Consider the following 17,961-nt stretch of genomic DNA (forward strand, 5'->3'; position numbering starts at 1 on the left):
TAAATTGATGGGAGAACAGGCACGGATAACATTTACGGCACATTTTATTTCATAAGAAAGTTATTCTACACTAAACTCTTAAGGAATAATCATACTATCATTCACATTTCAAAAGACAACGTACCATAAAGAATAAAAATGTAGATTTACCATATGTTACTGTTAAGCAGCTCTCAGCACAAATAAAATGCTGAACAATTACTGTTTCTTGTTGGGTGGTATATGTAACTCGAAGCTTTGACTCTAAGTGACTCCACAAGTATAACAGTGAACGTTTATAAGGTCCATGACATAATTTAAACTGATAGATTAACATAAAACTTTTCCTGTCAAAGGGGTCAGGTACTTTTTCTCTATTTCTGTACATTCTTTAATTCAATAGTACAGTTTTGCCCTCTGTGCAGGAAGCCTGTAAAGTTTAAAGTAAAAATCTCAGACCTGAGTCAAAGCCTTGAGTAAAAAACTGACAGATTATTTTATCAAAAATAGTGTCATATGGGTGTTAAAAAAGTAAAATCCTTACCTCTCAAAGTTTGACCCTTCACAGCAGGTTTTTTGGTAGAACAAGCTACAAAGCAGAATTGTTTTATTTTAGTGAACTGCTATACTGGAATCTGTATATGTTTACAGAAGATTTAACAACTTGTCAAAATGACAAACAGAAATTAATGAATAGTGAGTCATTTTTAATACTAAAGGTATTCACAAATTATTATATTCTATTCCTAACATAACCAAACGATGGTAATTATGTGGCAATGTCAGCTATCCAACTGATTACAATAATTTAATTAGTCTGTTATTTACTCATATTCACACTTTAAAAGTTGTATTTATATGTTGGTCAATTTTTAAATGAACTGAAAAAGAATAGGCTTCCTATTACTAGTTCTTTTCTTTAGAATAAATGGCAGCAATAGTTCCATAAAAAGATCAGGATTTGATCAGACTCCAATATGAAAGAAGTGAGAATATCCCCAACACATAAGAGGTTTGGTTTGTTTGGAATTTCACACAAAGCTACACAAGGGCTATCCACACTAGCCATCCTTAATTTAGCAGCGTAAGACTAGAGGAAAGGCAACTAGTCATAACCACCCATTGCCAACTGTTGGGCTACACTTTTACCAACGAGTAGGGAGGGGGATTGACCATAACATTATAATTCCCCCACTGATGAAAGGGCAAGCATGTTTGGTGTGATGGGGAGTTGAACTCTTGGCACTCAGATTACGAGTCGAGTGCCTTAACCACCTGGCCATGCCAAGTCCACATGAAAGAAATAGACATTTTTCTACAATACAGCCAAGTTGTTATACAGCTTTGAATCAAACTAAGAAATCAAGTAAGAGATAAGTTTATCAAATCTTAGCTAGAATAAATCTGACTGGAAAAATCTAACATTTGAAATATTCAAGCTTTACTAACTTACATAACTAATACACAGAATAATATGAGAATTCACAGTGAATAGTTACAGTTGACATATTTGGAAAAAAAAAAAATTATCAAGCCCCATTATCCTTTATCGAGAGTGAGAAACAAAAACAATATTCTTTAGCACAATATATATATATATATTAAATTTTCAGCCAACTAGTTTTGGTAACACACCATCAACTAAAAATCTTTCCAGTAAAGAAATTTTATCTTTCATTGGCCAAAAATATTTCATTTTTATTTTCCCCTCTTAACAGTCTGCGTGAAAATAAGTTACACAATATTATTTTCCAAATAAAATTAACTAACTTTTATATTTATCAGAGTTGATCTTTAAACAGGTAAACTGAAAAATCAGAATTGTTAGAAACTGGAGGTTAGGTGTTGGAAAAAGAATCAAGGTTTTAAAATAATTTCATTTCTTGTACAAATTTTTCATTATAGAATAAATATCAACCAAAAATAAAAGTTTCTATGAACACATAATGGAGCTCCTCCTTGCAAAATACTTAGTGATCTATAAAGACATCAAGTTCAGCTATTAACCATTTTTTTGGTCCCTGTCTATGCAGACTTCTCTCAGGTGGTGATGGTTATGTTCCTGTTGATTCTGATATTCTGTAAGTTGTTTTTCTTCAGAAAGCAGATGTTTCTGTTTTTCTCGCTCTTCACGAGCTCGCTTATTACGCTGAAACGTGTCAGTGTTGCGAGCATCCAATTGAGCATGTCGTTTCTCTGATATACTTTGTCGACCAAAACCATCTCGAGTTAATGTAAACTGACTTTCATCATCTAATGAAAGTCTGATAGAAAAAAAAACCCAAAAAACATGAATATCGCTAACATAAAAGTTCTCTGTTTTAGTCTTATAATGAATTAATTTTTACACTTTTAAACAAATAACATTTGTTACAAGTAAATACAGAATAGCCATTTGAAAGTTTCATCACTCTATAACAATTCTCTGCCCCACCACATTAGGCCCTATCCTATAATTTTCTGTCCTACCAGATTAGAGTCTAAGTTTGCTCAAGTTTGGCTATTTATATTTTGTGTCATGCAAAGAATATGTGATTCCTGTTTATAATAATTCACTAAAATCATCTTGAATAAAACTTTGAAAACAGCAGTGTTAGTTAAACCCAGATCAAATTAAAACTTTAATAATGATGTATTTTATTACTGGGATTTGCAGTGACTTGTTTCTTCTTTGTAACCATCTAATAAGAAACCTTTCACACTTTCCACCTCATACTCAGATATATCTTAGTTATTATACCAAATGTTATTAATCCATCTGGTCACAAAACTACCATGAACAAGTATCAAATAACAAATTAACCTTCAAGTAAAAACTGAAGACAGATATAAAATAAATCTTGTAAAATATCTTATGAATAACAAGCTACCGACAAAAACAATGTAAAACATATCACAACATCTTAAAGTGACATATGTAGTTTACACATACAGCTTGTTTTACATAACAAAACTAGTGATGACGTACAACTGCCAACACTTTCTACATTACACTCATTGTTAAAGTTACAACAATTATATAGTTATAGTACAGATTAACAGAAATGTTACATTCATTAAAAAAATCACACAAAACTTTACAAGTGATTTAATTCACATTATTTGAAAGCATAACAAACTATTAATTAGTAACAAGCAAACAATAAGAAAACTTCAGGACAAGCTGCTTAAAAGTTAGTGCATCTGAAAAAATTTATATTAATAAATTTAAAAACATAACATTGTGTCAACTTAGAAAGCAAAAAAAAGTATTTGAAAGAAAAGAAACCTAGATACTAAAATAAAAGCTTTATCCTAAAGCAGCATCTTAATATTATCTACTTCTATATTATCCATGTGCACAATCAAATCAAGCAAAGAATAACTTACATAGAGAAAGTGGGAAAAAAAAAAAAAAAGAATTTTAAACCTTGTAACTGTGACCAATTCCTTTCAAAACCTATACTGTTACTTACTGGCTGGTCATAGCTGGTTCTTTATATCTTGAGTTAGATTCATCTCCATTTTCTATATATTTTTTTTCTTCATTATAGGTACTATTTTTTGAAGGGGATGAGAGAAAGTTATCAGGTGTTATAGGTCGACTTCTAGGTTTGGGTTGGACAGGACTTCCACCATTAGATGCATCCATCATATCAGTGTCATATGTTGGTAAGCTTATTGTTGGTAAAAGGTTTACTTTATTTATGAAAGAATCCTGTCCTATTTTGAGCCCATGTAATTCATGAAGCTGGTTGCCCTCCCAGCTTTCATGATTTGCTCTTAAGTATGATTCATTACGCAGTACATTGAGTTTTGTGTCTTGACCTGTCAACCTTTCAATAACAGGGTTTTGACCCAATGGTTTAGATTCTTTAATATCTGCACTTATGGTTCCTAAACCATTACTGTCACTAACAGTAGACTTTGGAATGAATATCACTGTACTTTCTGAATTTTCACTGGCAGAATTATCAGGAATGGAAGTTCTGTTCTCCAGTGGACTAGTGTGTTTTTCCAGGATATCTCTATTAAGTGAACCATCACCAATTTTGCTTACAGTGAAATTATTCTGACTGGATGAAGAAGGTAAGGTTACAACATCCTCGTCACTTGTAGCAAAAGAGGGTATTTGTCTAGCTACGGTCAGTGTAATGGCATCGGGAGCAACATTTGGGCCATCTCCTTGAACCATAGCACGTCGTAGCATTTCCATTGCTTCAGTGTTAGTCATTCTTAATAATGAAATACCATTAATTTTTATAAGCTGATCATTGGTCAGAAGCCGGCCATCCTGAACATAAAAAAAAGTATAGAATTTTAAATAAAAATTCTACCTTTATAACATAAATATTTAAAAATATGATAATTACCTGACAGAACATAACTTATAAATCGTCACAATTTCCACTTTATTTTATTACAGTTCACCTTAAGTGCAGACTTGTTATATAAATTTATAAAACAAAGCACTGGCAATAAAAAACACTTACTGTCAAAAATTATTTTCGTTTAAAACAATATTTTCTTTATAGATTAGAAAGGTTTAACTTTAAGACTTTATATTTATGTAAAAAAATGTACAGAACAACAGCTTATAAAAACAATATTTGTTTTTAATAGAAATATCAGATCTATTAGGCATTTTATTTCTGACAATATAGATAAATGAAAATTTAAAACATTCTTTTTTGAAACAAATTAAAGACATTTTCTATTATTCACCAAAACAAATTTCAAAGAGCAAAACAACCACATAAATTAGTTCTCCATAACCTCAATTTTGTTGATAATACCGATGTTTCATGTCAACCTAGTCTGTGAAAAATAACAAAAGTAATGGTCACTGATGTGTAATCTCTACCTTGTGTCTTTCCTTAGTTTCACTTTACGGTAAAATGACAGCTTTTTAAGATTGAGTTTCTACAATTAAAAATTTTGTTGTTTATTTTTTAACAATAGTTTTAACAATATGAGTATAAATACTTACTCTGTTATTATTGTAAATTAAATTCATAGCTACACATATTCTTTAATAAAACATTTATAAATGTTGTTCACAAAATGATAGGATTTTCCACTTATAGTTCCATATTTTTTCTGTATTCTTCAATTTTATATTTTTAAAAAATTATATTTTCTTTTAAATAGCCTTATTACAGTTGAAGAATTAATACTTTGTTTAATGTTCAGCAAGCTAATATTCAATTTAACATACAGAGGTTTTGTATAAAACTTTTAGAACAGAGGTAACAGTTAAAAAGAAATAAATTTCAGTTCAGAAACAATGTTATGAAGAATGATTAGGTGTACCAACCTTTGAAGCAGCACCACCATGAATAACAGATTTGACAAAGATACCCAAGTCCACTGGGCCATTTTCGGTTGTTGTGGTTTTCCCTTTCACACTAACCCCCAAGCCTGCTGATCCTGTTTCATTTAATGGAATGTTGTATGTCAGAATCTCTCTATGTTTCCAAGGGTATATTCCAAATTCATCTGCTAGCTGATCTGGTAGCTGAGCCAAAGGAAATAACATGCAGTACAAAAATGTATAAAAATTTTATTTTTCATTGAAATACATTCAACATTAATCAGTAAGCGTGAAAAAAACAACAATTTTTTTGTTTTATATTATAATACAACCCAATTATGCATGGTAAATTTGTTTTTTATAGTAAACTTGTGTTGTGTCTATTTGTGTATGGAAGTGCATTATGATAATTCAATAGCAAATTGACTATATAAGCATAGTGAACATTTTATTTAGGAAACACATGCCAAAAGACAAACCAATGTTTTGTCAAAACATGTTATATGTTCTTTAGATAAAATTTTCCTTATGCTCATAAACCATTGTTGATCAATACACTATTATATCTACTTAACATTTTAAACAGGATTTCAAACCATATTTTGAAACAGAAAACATCATAACCCAATCTTGACTGATGTCTCCATTTTTTACAACAACAACTTGCCATTTGTAAAAAAAACAAACATTGTACAATTTTATCAATAAATAGAAGATATTTATAAAGTTTTTTTATTAAGTAATTAAATTTTTATACAATGATAATTTACATTTTCACCTTATTTTCTGTTTTCAAAAACAATAGATTCCTTTTTAAAAGTTTCACAGTTTTGTAACCCATGTAATTCTAAACCTATGAGGCAGGTGGTAGCACTTCCTATGTAGGGATAACTCAGACTGTTCATCAAAATAGCATTTTAAATATCTACCCAGTAGGTCGTCAGAACTTTACAATACTCTAGAGTTTTTCCTTTCATAACAATATGTAATGACTGAATCACAAGTTCTGTCTGTAAATTAAAAAGTTTGAATTTCTTGTTCCTTTTTTGTTGCTTCTTATTACACGATAACTTGAAAACCAAAACAATGGTATCAACCAATTCCACTGAAGTGATTTCAAACAGTGTATAATCTTTTATAAGTATTGTTAATTAAGTAGTAGTAGTTTTATCTTTACCTTTAGAATTAGCTTTCTTATAGAAATTTGGCATTCTTATAAAAAATGTAACTAAAGGGTGAAATAGGAAATAAAAACCAATAATAGATAAACAATAAATATTCCATTTGGAACATCACTGTATTTAGAACTTGATTATAAATACAACCTTCTTATGTCTATTGGAACACTGTATTAAAAAACAAGCAAATAAGAAAAAAAAACTTTTCAAAAAAGGAAGTAGCTGTAGAGATGGCTAATATCTATCCTTCAAAAATTATGCAAATAAGATAGTATGGATGGTATTTGCATCATCCCTACAAGTTCCATCCTTCCTATCTTGTTTCATTGTTTTTCAAAGATTGTTATTAGCCATCCACACACTTTTTTTTTTTAAACTTGTTTGTTTAGTTGTATATACATTAAAGTCTGGGAACATTAAACCTTGTTTATTTAATAACAATTTCATGATCACATAGACTTCAATATTAGTAATAAAACCACAGTATAATTTTACAAAAAGTTATTTACTGACCAGTTCTTGAGACAAGTTTGGACTAGGAGTGGAATCAAATTCCTGACGAGAAACCACCAAATTCACAATTCCTCTAAGTGGGGTATTTCTCAAAATCTTAACAGCTTCTGTCTGGGACAGACCAGTCATTTCAATTCCATTAACCTGCAAATAGCATGACTGTTGGATCTTCTATTTTGATTTTGTCATTTTAATAAATACTATTTAATATCTTCAAGTATGTTTAAAGTTATATATTCAATTTTATGTAACATTTTTGGAACCTGAATAAGCTTGGATTTTACACACAATAATCTGATTTTCAAACTACTTACTTCAAGTAGCCATAGCATTAAAGTTCCAACATTGTCTGCATGCTATTTAAATACTGTCAAGGTGTTTATGCTACATCAGGTACTATGTGCCTATGTTTATACTCTAACATATACACTTCTAGCTTCTCAATCAATCTGCTGGATTTTTTTGTACAAATTACCAGTTCTATGGTTTTTGCCATATTCTGTGTATACTCTATAAATTACTAAAGCTTTCTTCTGTATTCTATACATGTGATTAGTTTCTTAAACTATCTACTATTACTCTCTCTAGGTTACCAGCTTGTTAACTCATCTGTTGCATTTAGTAATTTTTAACATTTCTGATGTATTCTACAGAAATTATGAGCTAGTTAATCTATTTGCTGGATTCTGTACAAAAGTTACCAGTTTCTTAACCTATATGCTGCATCCTATACATGTTATGTTTCTAACTTTTCTTCTGTAAGTAATAACAGTCAATAACTAAGCAAGTTAAACACCCATTTACCATCCATTATGGTTGTCTATGTAATCCCATCTGACTAAAACAAATGCACTAAAACTAATGACTTTCCAGTAGTATGTTACCTATAAAACAAGTATGATACCACTGAAAATCAAACCTCTTTCTATATACAGATATATTTACACTGCAATCCACAGTTTTATTTTATTTTTCTAACAGATACACCATTATATGTATCTTTGTTAACCTGAAGATAACCTTAGAAGGTGGAAACGTTGTTCTGTACTTTATTTTATTAAAGCTTTAATACCCATACCAGCTGTCTCGAGAACACAGATACATGATTAATAATTTTTCTCATCTACATAAATTGGAAACTAAAACTTCAATCTGCAATTCCAAATTTTCTAGTAGCTTATTATATCTACAAAACAATACTATTCTATTAGTTTACATAAGATGAAGTTAAAGATATGTGCATACATTTCTACCTACCTCTAAAAGCCTGTCTCCTGGTTTTAATCTACCATCGTCAATTGCAGCACCTTTAGGTAGAATATTTTTTATATAAATGGGACAGTTCCCGCCTGCAGGATTGTCCCTTGTCGTTATGCTGAATCCAAACCCATCTGGTCCTTCAAAAGATAAAAAAAAAAAAAGACGTTCTTTTTAGGCTACTGTTATTGGTTGTTACACATGTAATGGAACTAAAGCTATTCTATTAAAAAAATAGATTCACTATTAAAAAATATTGCTTTTTGTTTGTAGATCTAGCTTAATAGCTAACAAAAACTTTTGTAATAAATAATTAAAAACATTTATAAACAAAAAATTACACTAGACATTGTACATTTCTGAATGTATACATGTTTGTATGTGTATACACACACACATCACTCAGTAATATTTTCAATCCAGCTAACACTGTTTAACCCTTTCTGAATGTGGATGAAGGTCATCATTGATATTCCTAGGTTTTTCTTCCTTCTCACAATAAAAACATTTAACCATAACGTATAAACCTAAGCAAAAACTCAATAAATACCATTTAGTTTCAGCTTTAAAAAGTCCATATTGTACTTTTTACTCTATCAAATTTCCACTATTTGTTGAGACTTTTTTTTAAACCATATCCTCTCATACAAGAATTTAAATTATTTTAATCACTAATTAGAAATTCTTACTCTATATATACATTAATTTCAACTTGATGGACTTTAATTAAGATTTCTCTTGACACATTATATTACTAATTGCAGTAGTCATTTCTTATAGCCATAAACAATAAAAAAAAATCGCATAAGCCAACAAAAATATATATACAACCTTTCAAGATGGTGTAACATCAAGGTAGGTACAATATTTTTGCTAGCATTATTATTAATCCAAATCATTTTTATCTAATAAATATACTTTGCTTTCAACAAATTATGAGTTATTTTAATTACTTGCATTGTTTGAATATGATAAACTTTATAAAATTCAATAAATAAGGATATAAGTAAGATTTAAATCACCACTATATTTTACCATTGCTGCTGTAACTCTCTAAGACTATTATCATGTAATGTTTACCTGATCACTTGTCATGGAAAACAAAACGTCCACATCTTTCAAACAAACATAATTCAACACAAAAATATTTTCTGAAAGAAAAAAAATGCCTAAAAATACCCAAAAAATTCCCAATCTGTGGTTTATTTCTAAGACTCTTAAAGATTTCAGTGTTCTTGTCAACTTAAGCAACATCTTATCATGTTTCTACAAAACCACAAATTGCTCATCACTAGTTTATTCATCTTACACTGATATAAGTAGTCTATAACATGCTTTATCCAATGGCATTTAAATTTTGCCTGTAGTTATTTACAAAGCTGTCCTTCATTCACAGTGTTCCATACCCCTTTTGTGATCTCAAGGACTTGGCTAATTGTATCATCAAAAAATGACAGTTTCTTCAACAAATGGACTCAGATGGCTAGAAAGAATACATAAATGTATTGTTTACAATACACTCTGGAAGTGTGCAGAAATGTTAGTTTGAACATGTTTCATGTTTTACTATTTTCTTTACAAATTACTCTAAATAAATGTTACAAAATGATAAAGTATCAATTCTGAAATATGTTTTTAATACAAACTGTCGTAGTGGTTAGATTTATTGTTTTAACATAAATTTTTAATCTAATATGCAGATCCAGAAAGAGTTAAAGTTTTGGGGGTTTAAGTGGTAACAGAATGGGTTTTGTAGTTCAATGAGGAGCTAATATTTCTTGTATTATAGTTAATGCTACATATACTTCCTTACTTAGACATACAAAGATTTATTAGATGATATTCTATATCCCTATTTTAACCAAATTGACAAGAGCTAATGTTATTCCTGGTTATAGTACTCCACTGATATTCATATGTATTTTAGTGCCAAGTAAGATTAGTCAACTTTTTCTTCAATGAAAAACTATATTTTATCTGACATTGAAAAGCTTGCTCAAGAATTCAGTTTGCTTTGCTTTGTATTTTACGCAAAGCTACTCAAAGGCTATCTACACTAGCCATACCTAACATAGCAGTGATAAACTAAATGGAAGGGAGCTAGTCAACACCACACACTGTCAACTCTTGGGTTACTCTTTTACCAATGAATAGCAGGATATACTGTCACAACAAAATGTCGCAACAGTTGAAATGTGAGTGTATTCAGTGACAGGAATTTAAACCTGCAATCCACATATTGCTAGTGTATATTTAATACTCTGAAGACTCTTTGCAGCTGAAATTTCTCTTGATTTTATATTCTTAAGTAAATGAGAAAACTGTTTTAATATTTTAATTTTATATACTTTTTTCTAACCAATCAATAATCAGAAGAGCTTACCTTTTGTCAACTGTATTGGAATCTTTCGTCCAATTTTTCTTGTGTTTGAGGTGAGAGGAATATTCTTATGACTTATTGGCACAGAAGATGGTATCTTTTTTGTTTGAGTTACTGTAGCAACTTTAGTGTTTAAACCTCCTGAAAAACATTAATGAAAGAAAACATTCATTAAAGCACTTGTACTGCTACAAATTGTTCATGCTTTAATCAAATAGAAACAAGTCAAAGGAGCAAGACAAGATTCCACTACATGTATACTTAACTTTAGATACACCAGATAATATCTACAGAACAGTAAGAGAAGATTCCACTACATGTATATTTAACTTTAGATACACCAGATAATATCTACAGAACAGTAAGAGAAGATTCCAGTACATGTATATTTAACTTTAGATACACCAAATAATATCTGCAGAACATTAAGAGAAGATTCCACTACATGCATATTTAACTTTAGATATACCAGATAATATCTACAGAACAGTAAGAGAAAATTCCACTACATGTATATTTAACTTTAGATGCACAAGATAATATATACAGAACAGCCAAATTCTCATCATAACACCATAAATGCTCAATAATTTTTCTTTTGGAATTAAATGTAAACAAATGTTTTATGAACATGTTTTCCAAAAATTAATTACATTATTGCAACAATATATCAATAAGGAATGTTCATCGTTTTTATATTGCTTCATGAAAATGACATTTCTTATATATATTTGGTTATATCCTTTAAATGGTGTGGTCCTCGATTAGAATTTTGACTTATTTACATTTTATGTTATGTTTAAATGTTGTTCTTGATAAAACCTTATAGACTGCACTGTGTGAAAAACTTTTTCCCAAAGAAATGTTCCAACCTTGTCAAACATCTAGTCCTGCAATTAATTAACTGAGGCAGCAAATCCAGTGAATTTCACAGTAAAGGACAAACTCAGTATAAAGTTTCCTTAATAAATGCTCATGTTTTAAAATGTTTTAAATTAATTTTTCAAAATCTCTTACTGAAGGTAAAAAACATCAATAACTATGTATTGTAACACCATCTATTGCATTGAAGAGATATTTGTGATACACAGTTACTTGTGTTTACTATATATATATAATTCCTTATTTCATCTATAATTGTATTTGTATTGGTCAAAGTATTCAAAGAGCATCCTATAAATATAGTAAAAACAAATGACAAAATCCAGACTCAACTGGGATTTGAGCTAGAGACAAACCACTGAACCAATATGAACATAATCAACACAAAGTTGAGTTTCACCAACAAAGAGAGCACTCTAAACAGAGAGTAGGTTTTATTAAATAGATTTTTCTCATTAAGTCTTTTCAAAGCTTCCTGTAACCAAATGTATTTCCCTTTGTTGGAAACCAAACAGCAGCAACAACAAAAAACATACCTCGTTCTTGTCCCTCCACTAGATCTGTTCTTTCTTCTTCATTATTAGACCTCTTCCTCTGAACTATGGGCTTTGGGTAGACAGGAGGAGGAGGTTTTTTAGGCCTTTGAGCAGAGCCTGTGGACAACGAGTTCTTTGCCAGGCGTATCCTAATTTCTGGATCTCTTAGAGCATCCTTAAATATTTCTTGGGCTTTTTTGAAACTAACATGGAGCAAACTTTGCCCATTGATGTCAACAATACGATCTCCAATATGGAGTCGGCCATCTCGATCAATCCTGCCACCAGGTTCGACTCCCTGCACCACAAGTCCCATATCCCTATTACAAGAAATATTAAATTTTCCCTTATTTCATACTGTAGCTATCCACAAACTGTATAAATACTACATAACTGTGTTGATGCACACGTACAGCAATGAAATGTTATTATATATGTATATAATATATGTATACTGTTTTTTAAAAACTGTAACTGAAAAAATAAGAAGTTATTGTCTTCTTTTCATTCAACTTATCCAAATAAATTGTTCTTACTCAGTTTTGAGTCTTCTTACCTTTTCTTTTAAGTTCTGAAGATACAAAGGGCATATATAGATATTACAATTTATGGACTGACATAAAATTAAAAGGAAAGTGCTCAAAGAACATGCCACACCATATCTTAAACCCAACTTCAAGCTGGAAAAGTAGCATATAATAACTGATCCAGTGGTAGGGTATTGGCAAAAGGATACAAGATATTAGATTTACATAGGGAATTTCTGCTGTCTTAAGTTGGTAATCAATGGAAAGACTGTACAATAGTCAAGTAAAAAGAAAGAAAGACTGAACATCATGAAGTTGGATGTAAACATGTGAGAACTTTTCTAAATAAAGACCTATCAGATTTCTCCCAGAAATCTGTCCTTTCAGGTCAACAAAATAGAAAAATGCCTCACTTGGAAAGTTCACTCCATAACATTTTAAAAATAATTATAACCATAAAAAGAGGGAATCTTCAATAACCACAGCTGTAATTGGATCTTAAATCAGTCAAGAGATGGAGTTATGAGCTAAAAGTTTGTACCTGAATAAAAACTCAAGACATTTATATGAGAGAAAGTTTCCAAAAATGGAAAAAAGTGAGCTGGACCAGTGAGAATGATTCAGTACATGACCAATATCTCAGCAAATAGAAAAGACAGTACATTCTTATTTGTCAATATTTGTAATTTGAATTCCAAGTTCATAAGGAACTATAGACTTTGTATTTAAACATCAAACACCTAATTTAAACCAATACTGCATTAAACATACCATATGACACAAAAATAAATATTTAGGACTACTGTTTAATTAAAAAAAAGTTAATTAATGTATAATATTAAAATTTGATTTATAATGTTAATTTGGTCAAAACATATTGACATAGATTCATAAAATAGTAGTTCAATAAAATTTTAAATGCAAATCAACAAATGAGATATGATATGACCTTTGGCCCATCATGATAGGTTTAATTTGAAAATCCTCAGACGAGGCACAATAATGTTCCCGTCATGCATGATACATCAAATTCTGAATTAATTTGATAATCAGAAAGAAAAAAGTATTTTTGAAAGAAAGAAATCTTAAATTTCCCAGTCAAAGATTAGTTTCAAAGAAAGTAAATGAAAAGGGAAGTAAAAAAAATTGAATCAAAAGAAATTTAACCTACTAGTTAGGCTAAAAGCATCATCATAAGAATCATGAAGTGAAAAAAAAACAAGTTTCCATTTCGAAGTGCTATAGGGAAAAATGATCAAAGTGGATGTTATGTAACCTACATTAATGCCAAATACTAGTATTAACAGTGATTGCATAAGGTACTTCAGATAGAAAGCATAATTGTATGTTATCAATTATATAAAAATCTCAAGAGAAGTTAAGATTAAAAGAAAATGCAAATTAAGGAAACTAGGGATAAATGGTGGAAGTAAAGAGAATCAATTCACTAATCTCGATTTTAATAAAACCAATTGAAACAGTACCATAACAACATCAGTAAGGACATTTTGTTTTAATTACTACTTACCTCCCATTTGAGTCATAATCTGGTACAACATGGATACCTAAAGGTCCTGATTCATTCTTCAGGATTATAGGATTTTCCCTATAAAATTAAAATCAATACCAAAACAATCTAAATCAATAAAACAGCCACTAAAAACCTACAAAACATAAAACTGAATAAATTATCATAGCTCACAAAGGAAGTATTACAGCTTTAATGTTCATGGTACATTAAATAAATTAAGTTTTAAAGATAAGCATTTTACAACTGTATTGTTGTATAAAAAAAAAAAGACACTTTTGACAAAGACATACATACTGAGACACTAGGCACAAAACAATTTAACTTAGTGTTCGGAGTTAGTAGCAATTTATTTTCAATACTGAACAAATAATTTGGAGGTGCCTTTATACTATCAGTGACAAACTTGCTTATCTTCTAATAGCTAGAATACTTCATAATAATGTAGTTGAATATTTTCAAATATTTTATTTTTATTCTTCCCTATTTGTGCTGTATGTAACAAGTGAAATATTTTGCAGAAATGGTGGCATCAAGAAGTTTTGCATTTAACTTTATGTTCTAATATTTCAAAGTGTGATAAACTGTCTTAATTGAATATTTCTGATCCTGCAGTATTTTTACTGAGGGTTGTTCAAGTTATTATGGAAATAAAATTGATTGGGTTGTTGACATACAGCTTAAAATGTCTATACAGGTTGCCAAATCAGTAGCACATCTACTTATGAGTCATTTTATGAATCTGAAGAAAGCACAGACAAGATAAATTGAAAAATAAAGGATTTGTAGTATCACAGAAAACTTCACCCAAGCCTAAACTTATTCTAATTGTGAAAATACTGTTAATATGCTAGAGACTAAGTAACAGTATTATAAAAAAAGATATTAACCCCTGGAAAATGTCACTGTGAGAAGAAGAAAAATTACCTTTGTGACTACAAACAGCTCTGAAAGAGAAATTTAGAATAGCTTGAAAACAAGAATATAAAAGAAAGACGAACAGTAGCACTAGTGAACTGATTTATAAAATTTGAAAGAAAATGTGCTCTAATCTGTGATTGGAGATTACTGTTCACAGAGACACATCCAAGAGTTTCTAGAAACAATGAAGAAATGTGACATATCTAAAACAACAGTAACAAAATAAAATATGTGCATAGTGTGTTAAAGATAAGGACAAACAAAGAGAGAGAGAGCAATGGGTCAACCTAGAATGAGACTAGCTGAAAATCCAGAAGTGACTTGAAAGTATAGTGAAAATTTAAATACTTTTAAAAAAGTCTCTCACAGATTCTCATCCAATACACAAGTATTGAACTTACTGGTAAATGTATTAAAACATACAAATATATTTAGCAAATACACCATCTTAGCAGAGCAGACAGTAACTTCTTATTCGACAGACCTTAAGATGTTCTAGTAAACATGATAATTCATTCAGGCTGTAGGTATAAAAACCTTATGGATAAAAGTGAGAAGATGCAAAAAAAAACAACCTACAAAATAAAGAATAATGCTGTCTTTAGAAACATCAGGTATACAGAAAACCAGAACAACTTATTTCTGCCTTCTACTAGAGAGAGAATAGTACAACAACAGAATGTTGTGTATGTTTGCAAAGTAACAACACACAAAATTACAAGTTAAAAGATAGCATCTCTTGTGTTCAGAATAAAATGTGCTATTAAACATTCTGTATGGCTGTCCAAAGGATAATAACAAATAACACAAACTTACTGACCAAATCATATTAAAGGGTATCCACCAATACTGTTCATGGATTGTAAAAGATATCTGGCTAGTGCCAAGATATTGTTTTCTGAATTGTTCATTCAGTTTACCTGAGAATAAAACTAACTAACAAGGCAAAATTTAATATTATGTGGCAACTTATTACACCATATAACAATTTATATAGTTTTAACTTAAGAACAAATTATAAGAATTAAGTTGAAAATCAGTTCTCCTAGCAAAATCTTATATTTTATACATTGTAACATGAAATGAGAAATTTGAAGTTCAGGATGGAAATACATATATCTCTAATCAATAAAATTTGTAAACACTAGATATTGCAATAAATAAAAATAAATTTCTTTGTTCAATTTCGCCAAGCCTAAAGGAAGTGTTAAAATAACATTTAAATAAAGCTAACCTGTCCTCACTTCCACCAGATGACTCACTGTCTCTATCTCTTGACTGATCAGGTGATGTTCCCGGCCCACCAAGTGGTTCTTTTCTAGCATCCTGATTCTAGATTTTTAGAAAACAAAGCTTATAAGATCACACATATTTTAACTTTACAGTTTACTAAACTTTTTGTCATTTTCTATATACACTCTTCTCATCCAAGAATGCAAAAGCATCAAGAAATTGTTCCATGAATTCAATTTTTAAAAAAATTCTAATTTATTTATTTCTTTTATTGTTTACACCTCAAAAGTACTATACCAAAATAAAAACATGCTGCATAAAGGGCAAAATTCTGTTCAAATTCAGGTTCAAAACCCATTTACAATTTCTTTATTTTGAGACAAACTAATTCAGAATTTTTTCAAAAAACAAAAAACAAGTAAATTACTCTTTGTGTAAATACAGAATATCCTAGATATATTTTATTTAGTCAACATTACTAGCTCACTTGTCTCTCAAGTGCAAAATGACAGTTGAAGTCTGATTCTTACTTAGCAATGCACTTCTATGAAGGAAATGCCAAACCATACAGTGTTTGTTGCATCTAACTGTTAATGAAGATTCAAATCAATCATGAGTATCTAACAGTTTTATGCACAGTAAATGAAGGCAAACAATGTGTTTACTTACAAATCTCAAACTTTGTTACATGCTAATCAATGTTGTATTTAGTGTATTGTCTGAAATTATCAAATATTAAGAAATAATTTAATGGTACATCCATTCATATGTATTTCATTGAAGTGGTTTTTACATTATCTGGCTTACAAAAATTAGTGAAGACAAAAAAAAAGTCTACTTCTAAAAGCTTCCTATCTCAATACTTAAATAACCATAGCCTCAGTTTTTCTTCAGTTCTTATTAAAGCATTAAAAGAAAGACTTTATTCACTATTATATTCTTATTGTGTTATGAAATAATTATTCACTTGAACTAATTATTTAAAATTTTATAACATATTCTAGAGACTGCTTACTTGAAAATTCAGCAGTTACTAAGCAATGGTGTTTCTAATGGTTGACTCCATTTTTTAACTCCTTAAACCTAATTTTTTCATCATACAGCGACAGTATCAAATAACACTTATATCTATTTTACTGAAAACTAAGCAAAACCATGTTATCATCTACCTTTTATAAATAGATCAGAAGTCTACTGAAGCATTTATCTGTTTTCTGAAACTAATTTCAGATCAGTGACAGGAAACACAAAAATTATGGGTTTAAGAAATTAACCCTTTCATGATGGGCTCAGAATAACCTACACAAGTTTGTATGCACACTAGCACACGTTACGTATTTATACTATAACTTTTTATGTATACCTTTACAAAGTTTTAGATTTTTAGTAAATGTTACAAATTTCTGTACACAAAAAATTAGGTTTTTTAATGAAGTACTTCTACGTAAGATATATTTGTGAAAATATCAAGTCTGTTTCATTACTAGTCCAAGTGTGAAGTGATTTTCATGTTAGGATTAAAAAGATATTTTTTGTCCCAAAAATCTCAAATATTATTTGTTTAGTCTTCAAAACCTCCTAACTACATAACGTATTTGTTTTAAGTAAGACTTTATATTTTGTATGTTATTTTCTCTACCCTAACTATGTAGGGTCTGTCAATTTAAACAACCTCATAACCACCATAAAAGAAACAGAAAATAAATACAAATTGTGTTTTTTTTTTCATTCTAG

General features: G+C 29.7%; 1 protein-coding gene across 11 annotated transcripts in view; it reads right to left on the reverse strand.

Moving 5' to 3' along the window:
* LOC143246409 (partitioning defective 3 homolog) overlaps positions 1-17,961 on the reverse strand; it is a 122,426-nt gene that overhangs the window by 24,109 nt on the left and 80,356 nt on the right. For all 11 annotated transcript variants that reach the window (XM_076493068.1, XM_076493065.1, XM_076493062.1 and 8 more), the window contains 10 exons: positions 16,229-16,326; positions 14,074-14,151; positions 12,019-12,338; positions 10,604-10,741; positions 8,221-8,360; positions 6,964-7,107; positions 5,276-5,476; positions 3,435-4,252; positions 1,987-2,243; positions 524-568 (listed from right to left, as the gene is read on the reverse strand). In XM_076493068.1, the coding sequence (XP_076349183.1) occupies positions 524-568; positions 1,987-2,243; positions 3,435-4,252; positions 5,276-5,476; positions 6,964-7,107; positions 8,221-8,360; positions 10,604-10,741; positions 12,019-12,338; positions 14,074-14,151; positions 16,229-16,326 (2,239 nt within the window). The remainder of the gene's footprint in view (positions 1-523; positions 569-1,986; positions 2,244-3,434; positions 4,253-5,275; positions 5,477-6,963; positions 7,108-8,220; positions 8,361-10,603; positions 10,742-12,018; positions 12,339-14,073; positions 14,152-16,228; positions 16,327-17,961) is intronic.

Source organism: Tachypleus tridentatus, chromosome 3 (genome assembly GCF_004210375.1).
Source record: "Tachypleus tridentatus isolate NWPU-2018 chromosome 3, ASM421037v1, whole genome shotgun sequence".
In the NCBI taxonomy this organism is placed as follows: Eukaryota; Metazoa; Arthropoda; class Merostomata; order Xiphosura; family Limulidae; genus Tachypleus; species Tachypleus tridentatus.